The sequence below is a fragment of the Chelonoidis abingdonii genome, unplaced genomic scaffold, assembly GCF_003597395.2.
Source record: "Chelonoidis abingdonii isolate Lonesome George unplaced genomic scaffold, CheloAbing_2.0 scaffold0945, whole genome shotgun sequence".
NCBI lineage: Eukaryota > Metazoa > Chordata > Testudines > Testudinidae > Chelonoidis > Chelonoidis abingdonii.
The window spans coordinates 111-11,414 of record NW_027425206.1 but is presented as its reverse complement, the minus strand read 5'-3'; the positions used below and the strand labels follow the sequence as shown (position 1 = coordinate 11,414).

General features: G+C 51.1%; 1 gene segment (V, D, J or C); it reads left to right on the top strand.

Annotated features, from left to right (window-relative positions):
* Positions 1–3,549: 3,549 nt before the first annotated feature.
* On the top strand, positions 3,550–8,590 carry LOC116835395 (immunoglobulin heavy variable 4-61-like; the record flags this gene model as incomplete). The annotated part of the segment is given in 2 exon segments: positions 3,550–3,604; positions 8,268–8,590. Coding segments are annotated over 2 exon segments (378 nt in total), but the record flags the coding sequence as incomplete, so codon positions are not given.
* Positions 8,591–11,304: the final 2,714 nt, after the last annotated feature.

Genomic DNA, 11,304 nt, shown 5'->3' with positions numbered 1-11,304 from the left:
TGCAGTGGGTCATGCATTGTTTTAGTAGTTGATCTCTTGGCTCACTTGGCAATAACAGGAATCTCACAGGCCATCTCTTGACCCACACATTCAGAATGGACACTGTCTTCAGCCTAGGAGGGACATAGGGGATATTGCTAAAGTTCCACTCTCAAGATCTGACTGTTGTCAGATGTGTGTTGTCAGATGCTACCGGTGTGGTGCTCTGCTCTCTCCTTGTTGGTATCACTCGGCTGCGTGCATGTGTTCCCTCTGTGTGCTGCCCCAGCTTTGCGCAGATAGCTGACACAGCACACCCAAAGAGAACTCCCAATGACCACAGAGTCTAGTAAGGTACGAAGGCACGTCGGCCAGGTTTATTGCCGTATTGGATACAATAATAGTTCCCTGTAGGTTTCTTAGCCTAATTCAGGGCATACTACGAATATGTACCCACGGTCAATGGACTCGGCTCAGTCTAGTGGCAGGGGACTTATCCACTGCCTGGCGGACAAGAGTCGCCAGGGTGCTCTTTATACCAGTAAAACGTTACACATCTACGACGTCTTTGGTGCAACCCCTCTACGTAACAAGGTAACCTTCTAGTGATGGTGCTCCTCTCTATGTTCGTGTTGTGTATTTGACAAACAACTATCATTATTACCTGTTGCCCTGGGTCGGCCCTGTTCCGGTCTGTGGATGTGCAGGGATGTGAATTTGATCTCTACTGTCATACCTTTTGATACGTATTTTTGCAGATCACCCTTTCTTGGCCGGCTTTGTGGCAGAGCTCTTGCTTTGGCCACGTTCCTCTTGCTTTTTATGGTTAGCAGTCTTACCATTAGTTGTTTCGGGCTCAGGCTTATGGGGCCTTTTCAGGGCCTTCATTATACTGACCACCCCTTTCAGATAAACCAGACCTCTTTCTCTATCTCCTCATCGACGGTTACACTGACTGCGTCTTACTGAGGAGGTTCCAGCATTAGTTTTCACAGAGTCTCATACTTGTTCCCTCCTGATCCTGCCAGGTTTGTTGCACTGCTGAGCCACATGCAGCATGTCATGTGTACTATTCACTGTCAGGCCTCGGTGCGACCTTTAAGCGTCTGAGCTGGCGATGGTTATTTCCCAGGTCAGGACTGATATGTATCTGGGAAGGTGTGTTACATACATGATACCTACCTCGCTGCAAATGATGGCGACCCCAGGTGGTGAGTCTGGAGGGATTCATTCAACAGCCTTGTCACTTCAGTCAAGTTGATTATCGGACACCTCGGCCCTCACTGGGGAGTGCATTCTCGAGCAACTCCACGATCGGGCATGGGTCCCTGGAAGTGGACTGAATAACTGTCAAGGCTCAGGTGTGGTCGGCTTTGCTTGCAGAGTTCTTACGTCTTAGGGCAGCGTGGTGAGGAGTGTTAACACGGAATAGCTCGATCTTTCTCACAGGCAGGGGAGAATGCTAGCTCTCTGCATAGGACAACTGTCGTGGAATTCTGCATCGCCTGGGATACTTGAGCTTGTCATCTCCTGGTCTAAACTGCTGGGTGATTCGCGTCCTCTGTCCCCAAAGTGGGTTGTCACTGGAGGTTAGCCTGATGATCTTCGAGGTGGGGCTCCAGTGGACTTGTATTGCTTGAGATCAGAACAGGTTTTATGCACATTCATTTTTGTTCTTGCAGGAGTTCTGGAGAAGGATCTCTCTCGTACTTCTTCTGTTGGTTGGGTCAGGGGAGTGATGTACAGGTTTACCTTGTTCTCAGAGGGTTGCAAGATCAAGGAGACAAGGTACAAGTTTATAGATCGCCTGGCATGGCTTCCAGCGTGATTTGGCACGTTGATGATCCTGGCACAGGCTTTTCCTTGGGCCTGCACAACCATTGGTTGCGCTTCAGGACCACGGATATTTTCTCCCCACGGCCCCTCCCCCTACCTCTTCAATGGATCTGCAAGGTATGAGAGGAATGATTCTCTCATGAGGTCAACAGTCTCTGGGAAGTGAAAGCTCGGAGATTTCTGGCCCCAGGATTTCCCGCTGGGGCATCGGTGCGGTATCTCTCTTCTGCTCTTGTTATCTGACTAACTCTCTGAGACCGAGTCTCCACTGTTCGGTCGGGTGATCTGCGGCCATCTCTGCCTTCCAGTGCCATCGAAGTCAGATGTATTCCTGTCTATCCCAGTCATTTTGGAGCCTCTGGGGGCTGTTTCCTGCTGGTCGGGCTCCATCCCACAATGAACTTACCTTGGTTCTTTTCTAGGTCATGGGTGCCTTTGAGCCACTGGGCTCCTGCTCCCTTTCATGTCATGGAAGGTTCTCTATAGTGGGTAATGTCCGGTCAAGCGAGTTCAGAGACTAGCCTGTGTTTACGAGCCCAGATATACAGTGTTCTCAGGACCAGATTCGCTTGTGACCTGGGCCTTTTGCAAGTGGTGTTTTAGAGTTCCAGGGGAATGTCCTTCAGTGTTTTAACCTGCCCCCATAGTGAAGGAGGGGCTGCATTGCCTGGTAGAATGTGCCCCTACAGTCTGATCCAATATCAGCTCAGTTCTTCGAGCTGAATCCTCTGGCTTCTCCGGAAAACGTCTAAGGCTTGAGCTGGAATCGTTGTATCTTCTCGCAGGATAAGGAGTACCAGGTGTTAGTGACCACGAGGAGTAAACTTCATGTCCATTTTCGTGTTTTTGCAGATTTGTGTAGAGAGATAGACATTTGCGGGAGTGGTGAAGGAATTGTGTGAAACAGACTGCGTCCCCCTCCCACCCTGTAGCACCAAGAAGGAGAATGAGCTTCCGAAAGGTGTTTGGAGAGGATTCGGCTGGGACTTCTCTTTGACACCTTCTCAGTGCAAGAGTTCTCACGGACTTTTATGTTCATTGGCGGAAGCTTGTCGAGGCAGCCAAATGCGGGAGCACCGCGAGGACCCATGACACCAACCCATGCGCTCACATTTTTTCCGCTCCGCTCGGTCGGGGATTTGACAGAGTCGGGCCGCGATGGCTTGTCAACTGGGGACGTGCCACTGCCTCTTGAAGAACGTAGAATTCCAGAACCCATACTACCCTGTATGCGATTCAATTAAGGTTTGTGCCCAAGTCTCTACAGCCTGAGCCCATGTTGACAGCTAACTTATCTGTTGGAGCTTAAGGTACAAACCGCCAATCGGCACGCCGTGGTCAGGCTGTGCGTCGTTGTGGTTAAGGTCATGCAACAGGTTAGGAAAAAAGCCTTCAGTCGTTGATTCTAACGACGCTAAAGGCGGCAAGAATTCGGGTAGGACTCTAACGTCTTTAGTTGATTTGCATACATACCTAGCACCCTGCAGAGTTGCTCTTTTCTGACTTCGTTACTTCTCGGGGGCTAGAGTACCTCATTACTTCATGGTGTCATCGGGATGGGGTCATAACCGATTAAACGCAAGAAGGAATTTCGCTGCCCTGCGCGTCTGGGGCATGTTCTAGATGATTGACGGATCATCATAATGTCATGCATACTCCTGGTACCACTGTGGATCCCCCTCCCGTCCGTTACCTTTCCGTGTGGGTCTTCGAGATGGTGTTGCTCTGCCTTCCATGTTCGTCTCCTTCCCGCTGTCCGAGTTCCTCGCAAGACAGGAACTGGTGGCAGGTACGCTGGCTGCGCCCCTTGCCACTGGTTCTGTGGCAAGTTTGGCGCACAGGGGGCGGAGACAGAGAGACACGCAAAGACAACCGCGCATAGAACAATAACAGCCGGATTACAAGATCCCTCATCGCGTACTGAACGGTCATCTCCGGCACTGGATGAGTGAGTATGAGCGACAAACCTTTATGGAGGATATAGACCTGAGCACGACAAATTCAGAAGAACAACCGCAGGTACCTGTACCTTCTTTTCCTTTGCCATCTTCATCCTTCCCTTTCTCGAACTTCCTCTATTTCTCATATCCTTCTCTGAATGGAAGTGCCGTCATTGCACCCGCCATGACTTCACCGACTTTTTAGTTCCTTTTTTTATCCTTCCTAATATTCTCATCCCTTCTTTGCTTCCTAATCTGTCTTGCTTTCTTTGACACAATTTGCCTTTGAGCTGGTCGTTCCTGCGTTGTCCATGACTCCAGCTCTTTCTCAGTTAGTATAGACCTCACAGGGTTTCTCTCTAAACTTAATTTTTTCCTGTCTGCTGCTGGCAGTTAACCTTCATTGATGAACTTCTGTCTTGTATTGTCTTCTCCCATATCCATCCCATCTTTGTACTAGGTCGAGCCTCTACAGATACTTGTTCTGGAACTTTGATCCCCAATCAATTGTCACTTTGGATATCTATTCTTTTCCTAATGCTTTTGGTTGGTAGGACAATGTCCAATAATATATTCCCACTCCGACTCCATGTTGTGCCTTTCTCTGGAATTTAAAAATGCTGTATGTGGCTGTGGGTTGGTTTTGATTTGTTGTTGAATAACTCATTTGCCTTGTGGATGAGCTGTGGACCTTTTAAGTTTTTTCAATTTATGACTTTGAGAGGAAAAATTGGCAATGTCTGCTAAGATCATTGTGAATTTAAAGTATCATGCTTTGAGGCTTGTGGCATCTAATTTCGCTCTATTGAGCTTTTCTGCATTGATTGTAACTTATTTATTAAAGACCATTCTTTTTATTTAAATAATGTGCATGCAGTGGAACCAAACCACTTGGTTTCTTCCATGAAGAAGAAATGATGTGATTTTTCACCTTCCTAGATGACTCATCTCTTTTTCTACGTTTGTTATCTTCTGTTGCCAGCTAAAGTAGTTTAATTTTTTTTATTTGTAAGTATTGTGGGATATCAGAGACCCAGCGGGGAAGCAGGGGGGCTCCGGCTGGCGAGGGGAAGCAGGCAGAGCCCACCTGGATGCAGGGAGACTGGGATGTGCTGTTATTGTGAGAGGCCAGGCCTGAGGCCCTGAGAGTTTCCTGTGCTGTGTTCAACTCTCAATAATCCCTCCTGTTTTATGCTGGCTGAGAGTCACTCCCATCTAGAGAGCAGGGTTGCATTAACTCCTTCAGGGGTGAGGAGGCCTGGGGAGTCCAAGGAGAAGCAGGAGAGCCCACCTGGATGCAGGGAGACTGGGATGTGCTGTTATTTAGAGAGGCTAGGCCTGAGGCCCTGAGAGTTTCCTGTGCTGTGTTCAACTCTCAATAATCCCTCCTGTTTTGTGCTGGCTGAGAGTCACTCCCATCTAGAGAGCAGGGTTGCATTAACTCCTTCAGGGGTGAGGAGGCCTGGGGAGTCCACAGTGCGTGGACTCCGAGGGGGCCCACAGCAGAGACAGACTTGCTAGGTCTCAGAGAGGTGTGGCTCCAGGAGGTGGATAGACCTGACCCCAAGAGAGAGTGGACCCCCAAGAAGGGCTGCCACATTGAAAGGGGCACCCCCCACAGACCACACGGCGCCATGAGTGGGCACAATCTGTGAGTCTGTGACACATGCCTAATCGGTAGCTTAGCGAAGGGAGGATTCTGTATTTGTGAAGCGACAGAAGAGACAGGAAGGGTGTGTGTGTTTAGTGCGGAAAGGAAGTATGTGGTTTTCATTCTTATTAATGGGTGGACACAAGGACTGCGGAGGGAGGCGGGAAATCTGGGATTAACAACCAGCTGAATTGAAAACGACAAATGGCCTCCTCTACACGAGGAGATTAGCAGCACGTGTTAGCTAACACGTGGTTAAATGACACTTTTTTTCAACTAGTGAGGACAAGGCTAGAGAGGCTCACACACACACACAAGTCTGTGTGAGGGAAGAGACTGGCGTGCACTCAAAGGGAGGGAGAGAGAGATCCAGAGTAAGTGGAGCCATGTGTGCCGGAGGAGAGTGTTAATCACATGCATCTGAGGAAGTGGGTATTCACCCAGGAATGCTCATGCTCCAATACTTCTGTTAGTCTATAAGGTGCCACAGGATTCTGTCACTTTTTACAGATCCAGACTAACAGGGCTACCCCTCTGATAAATTACAGGAGTGTGGACAACTCCAGCTCTGTGATTTTCAGAGCCCACCAGAGATTTTGGCGGTTTGTTAGCTCAGAGGCTGAAATGGAGAGATTTAATGCTATTTTATCTCCTCTTTAAAACGCTGAAGTATTTCCTCGCTGCCCTGACCCTGGCAACAGGTGAGTGTTTGTCTCTCTGGGGCGATGTTTGCATGGCGAGTATAGGGCAGGGAGATCCTTCGCTCCCGGGAGCAGCTGGTTCAATGTTTGTTTGGATTCTCGCATCGTTCTCTCTAGGGGCTCTTGCCGAGCTGCAGCTGGTGGCCTCCGGTCCTGGGGTGGGGAAGAGCTCGGAGTCCCTCTCACTCACCTGCGCTGTCTCTGGTGAATCCATCACAACTAGTGGCTTTAGAGGGCATTGGTATCGGCAGGTCCCAGGCAAGGCACCGGAGTGGCTGGGTCTGATATACTGGGATGGGGATACGCGCTACGCCCCGTCCCTCCAAGGCCGAACCACCATCTCTGCAGACACCGCCAGGAACCAGTTCTCCCTGCAGCTCCGCTCGCTGACAGCTGCAGACACCGGCACCTATTACTGCGCCGGAGACACACAGTGACACAGGCACAGGGAGGTCTGGGACAGAAAATGAGCGGCTTGAAATGATAACTGGGCCCATGCAGGCCGATAGCGAGCCCCAGGGAGGGAAATGCAGCGGGCAGGGAAGGGCTTGCTTTGCTGTTGAGCGGTGCAGACAGTTAAGAGAAAACAAGAAAAGCAAATCAAGAAAAAGCAAACCCCAAACCCACCCCCAACAGCAGCCATAACAACGCAACGAATAAACCCCGAAGTAATCACCGAAGCGGATAATCAATAAACAACAGGAAATAACTACACACCAAAACCGCAACGGCTAACACACAAATCAATTCTCAGTTAACAAACACCAACCAACAGCAACGCGACAGACTTAACACGTGATCTTGAATGTTTATTTAAATTCACTTGCAACTCTTCTTAGGGGAACATATCTATTTAGAAGCCTCCAGATATAAAACATACAACAAACACAGCCGAGTCTCAATCACTTTTTACCACGAAAAACGCCTCTGAAAGCCCTAGAAGATCTGTTGTTTCACAGAATCAAGGAAACAGCAAATTTTCAACCTCTCCAGTGTCTAGGTCAGTGATAGATGAAGAATTGGTGGGGGACAGAGAAGGAGGGGACTGGGGATTTCAAAGTAAGTGAAAGGAGCTAGGAGTCTGACTCCCTTTGGAATTTTGTTGGGATTTGAGTGCCTAACTCCCTTAGGCAGCTTTGAAAATCCCAACCAAAATCACAAGCAGGGGATGCGGGGGAAAGAGAAAGAGACACAGCCAGCCAGAGTCAGTGTGTGTGAGAGAGGATAAGGACCCAAACAAGCAAGGAGAAAGTAAATAGGGAAGTGTTATTTACTCTCTCATATAACACAAGAACTAGGGGTCACCTAATGAAATTAACAGGCAGGAGGTTTCAAACAAATAAAATGAACATTTTTTCCTCACACAACGCAGTCCAGCTGTGGAACTCTTTGACAGAGAAAGTGGTGAAGGCCAAGACTCTAACAGGATTCCAAAAAGAACTAGATAAGTTAATGGAGAATACATCCATCTATGGCTTTTAGCCAGAATAGGCAGAGATGGTGTCCCTGGCCTCTGCTAGCCAGAAGCTGGGAATGGATGACAGGGGATGGGTCACTTGATGATTCCCTCTGGGGCACCTGGCATTGGGCTAAATGGACCTTGGGTTTGACACAGTCTGGCCGTGTGCTGCGTCTGTTGCTCTTTGTACAATACTAAGAACGTGGAAACCACACGGTGGGCGCTGAGTTCCGAACAGCGTCTGGCTACTCACCCACACCGCTTCTCTGGCAGGTTCTGGCGGCTCCTGCAGCAGAAGACAAGGGAGACCGCTAGGGGCTCCCCGCCCAGACTGTTTATGTAGGGTTAATACCCGAACCCCGCGCATCACAGCGCCAACCTTGCTGTCACTGCGTCCTGCGAGCTAGAATTTCTTACAGGTGTCGGCGGAGGTTTGCAGCCCGAGGCTCTCACTTCAGCGGACTCGTCCGAGCTGTCCGAGCTCCGTTGGGTCAGCGGCAGGACTGGAGATGTTTGAGACCTTGCAAATGATTAAACGTGTCTTCCTTGCGCTGGTCCTGGCGCCGTGTGAGTCTGTGTCTGTCCTCTGTGTAACTATTCGCATTTCTCTGTGTGTGTGGCTGGGGAGGGGCAGAGGGAGTCTTTGCTCGCTGGGCATCACATTCAATGATTATTTTGGACTCTTCCACCCTTGTTTCTAGGCGCGCTTTCCCAGCTGCAGCTGGTGGCCTCCAGCCCTGGGGTGGGCAAAGTCTCTGAGCCCCTCACACTGACCTGTGCTGTCTCCGGATTCTCCATCACTGACAGCAGCTACATTTGGAACTGGATCCGGCAGCCCCCCGGGAAAGGGCTGGAGTGGATGGGGTATGTGTACCCGTATAGTAGCGGGAGCACAAGCTACGCCCAGTCTCTCCAGGGCCGAATCACCATCTCTGCAGACACCGCCAGGAACCAGTTCTCCCTGCAGCTCCGCTCCTTGACAGCTGCAGATACTGGCACCTATTACTGCGCCGGGGGAGACACGGTGACACAGAGACAGGGGGCCTGGGACAAAAAGGGGACCAGCCACACGCTTCCCCTCCCGGAGAGAAGGCACTTGACTTTGCCCCTGCGGTCCGCCCCTTTCCACTGTCACTTAAAGGAGACGCTTTGTCAGAGGCCACCAGGAAACTGGAGAGAAGGAGAGAAAAAGGAAGCACCTGCGCTTTCGAATGGGGAGGAGAGGGACTTTGTTACAGGCATCTGGCAGTTTTGGAAACCCCAATCTAGGCCTGAAATTGCAACTGAATCTCCTGTCCGCTGAACTGGGGAGCGGAGGTTCTGAGGTCCCCTCTTACAAATGCTGGCTGTTTCCTGGCTGCGCTAGCCCTGGTCGTATGAGAGTGCGGAGTGTGTGTGTGTGGTGTGTGTTTTTTTCCTGGTGGGACAGAGCATTTGTGAGTACGTTTCCACGAGTGTGTGACGAGCTGTGTGAATTCCTACCTGCGTGAGAGCATTTATGTGAAGGAGTCTTTGTGCATGGACCTAGGTCCTTCCCTTCCTGGAATGGGCGGTCGTTATGTTATTATTTGGGAATCTCCTGCCCGTTTTTACAGGCCCCCTTTCCCAGCTGCAGCTGGTGGGTTCAGGCCCTGGCGTGGGGAAGGTCTCACACCCCCTCACACTGGCATGGGACGTCTATGGGGCATCCCTCGAGACCGGATTTTCCTGGTCGAGGTCCCGAGTGGATCGGACTGACGCACTGTGACGGGAAACACGGTCCGCTTCCCCAAAACAGAACGAGTATGTCCAGAGGACCTCACACCTCCCAAGAACCGGATTTCCCTGCAGCTGAGCTCCCCTTACAGCTTCAGATACCGCCACCAATTACTGTGAGACAGTTACAGAGCAAGTGTGACACACGCACACGCACACGCACCATCTTACAGTCGGCTATCCACTCACACACACGCAGCCACAACCAGCCCCCACAGACATACACACACACCATGTCATAGTCAGCCATCTACCCCCCCACATGCAGCCACAACTCCTCCCCACACCCCATCTCACAGTCAGCCATCCGTCCACCCACACGCAGCCACAACCATCCCATCCCACCTTCATAAAACCAGAGGGTGAGAAGGGACCGCAAAGGTCAGGGTGTTTATAGCTCATCTCGTTACCGGCTTGTAAACAGTGAAACAGGCAGCCGGAGAGAGCAGGACACATACGGACACTTTAGCACCCCACCTTGCCACAGAGTCCAGCCCTCTCACAGGTGGACACAACCCCCAGCTCACCTACAGTCACACTTACTCACAACAGGCTGAATCTGTGCCAGGGCTGAGCCTGGCACCTCTGGGCTCGCCGTGACAGCTGGGAAAGTACAAATGTTGCTTGTGCCCCAGCACCTCTTTCATTACAAATTAAGCACTGCACTCACACCCAACTAACACAGTGTCAACCCCCTCCCCCCACATATTCACACCCAAATCCACAAAGTGCCTCACCCACAATCTCACACCCACAGTCACACCCACCCACGTGCAAAAATATCTCACCTGCACCCCTCCCCTCCCCAGTACCACTCAGCTTCTGACTGTCAGGGACTTGACAACAGGGGATGGATCCACTCCCTCATGGCCCAGTTCTGTTCATTCCCTCTGGGGCACCTGGCATTGGCCGCTGCCAAAAGACAGGACACTGAGCTAGATGGACCTTTGGTGTGACCCAGATGGACCGTTCTCATGCTCACTCTCAGAAACACCCGCAGAGTCTCATCCGCCTCCCCTCCGGCACCATCGCGCTGTGTCCTGTTCACCGCCATCCCATCCCCAGGAGTGGGGCGCAAAGGGAGTGGTTCAAAGAGAGAAGGCTGATCTCTTTCTCAAAGACCAGCCACAAGTTCTTGGGGTGGATGTCGGAGTCATTGGCTAGACTTCTCCTGCCTGTGTGAAATAAGAGGTGAGAGCAGATGGCCCCTCTAGCCTTAAAACCTACCAGAAATTATTTCTGTCTAGGCTTGGAAGGGTTCGATTTTTGTCAGTAGCTGATGGCAAATGTCTGATTTCTCTGTACACAGAAAAACAGAGGAAAACACTTTCCCATGAATAATCATCAAAATTTATACATAGGCAAAATAAGAAAAATAGCAATTGAGAATTGATCAGTTTCTTCTTTCCGGCTATTTATTCTGAGGGGAAATGAATCATTTCCCCCTAGTTGTGCACGGGGGGAGGACCAGGGGAGCCACATCTCAGGGGCACGAAGTGTGTTATTATTTAGAAGCGGGGGTGAGGGATTTGCACTCCTCCTAGCTTCTGCAGGCCCAATCTACTGGTCAGCCCCGGGTCTCCTGCATCACTCCCTTCCCTACACAATCTCCTCGTCTGTCCCTTTCCTCCCACTCTATCTCAGGGACTCCCCTGGCTCCCCTCTGTCGGAATCTCCATCTTCCTCCATCCCCACCTCCTCCCATCCCAGGTTCCCCCATATTTGCCTGACCCCACTGGCTCTGTGTGCCCCATTCCCTCCTCCCCTCTGCCCTCCATTCCGGTCCAGGGATTGGCCTCTGCGTGCCCCATTCCCTCCTCCCCCATGCCAGGGTCCCCCATTCTCTTCCCTCTCATCCCCCCAGCATGAGAGCCCCGCCCACGCCCCCAACCTGGACCCACCTTCCCTTCCTCCCTCTCTAGTGATGCCAAAGGGGCAGCAGCAGGGACATACAGGGGGCGCCAGGCACAGTCACGCCAGAGC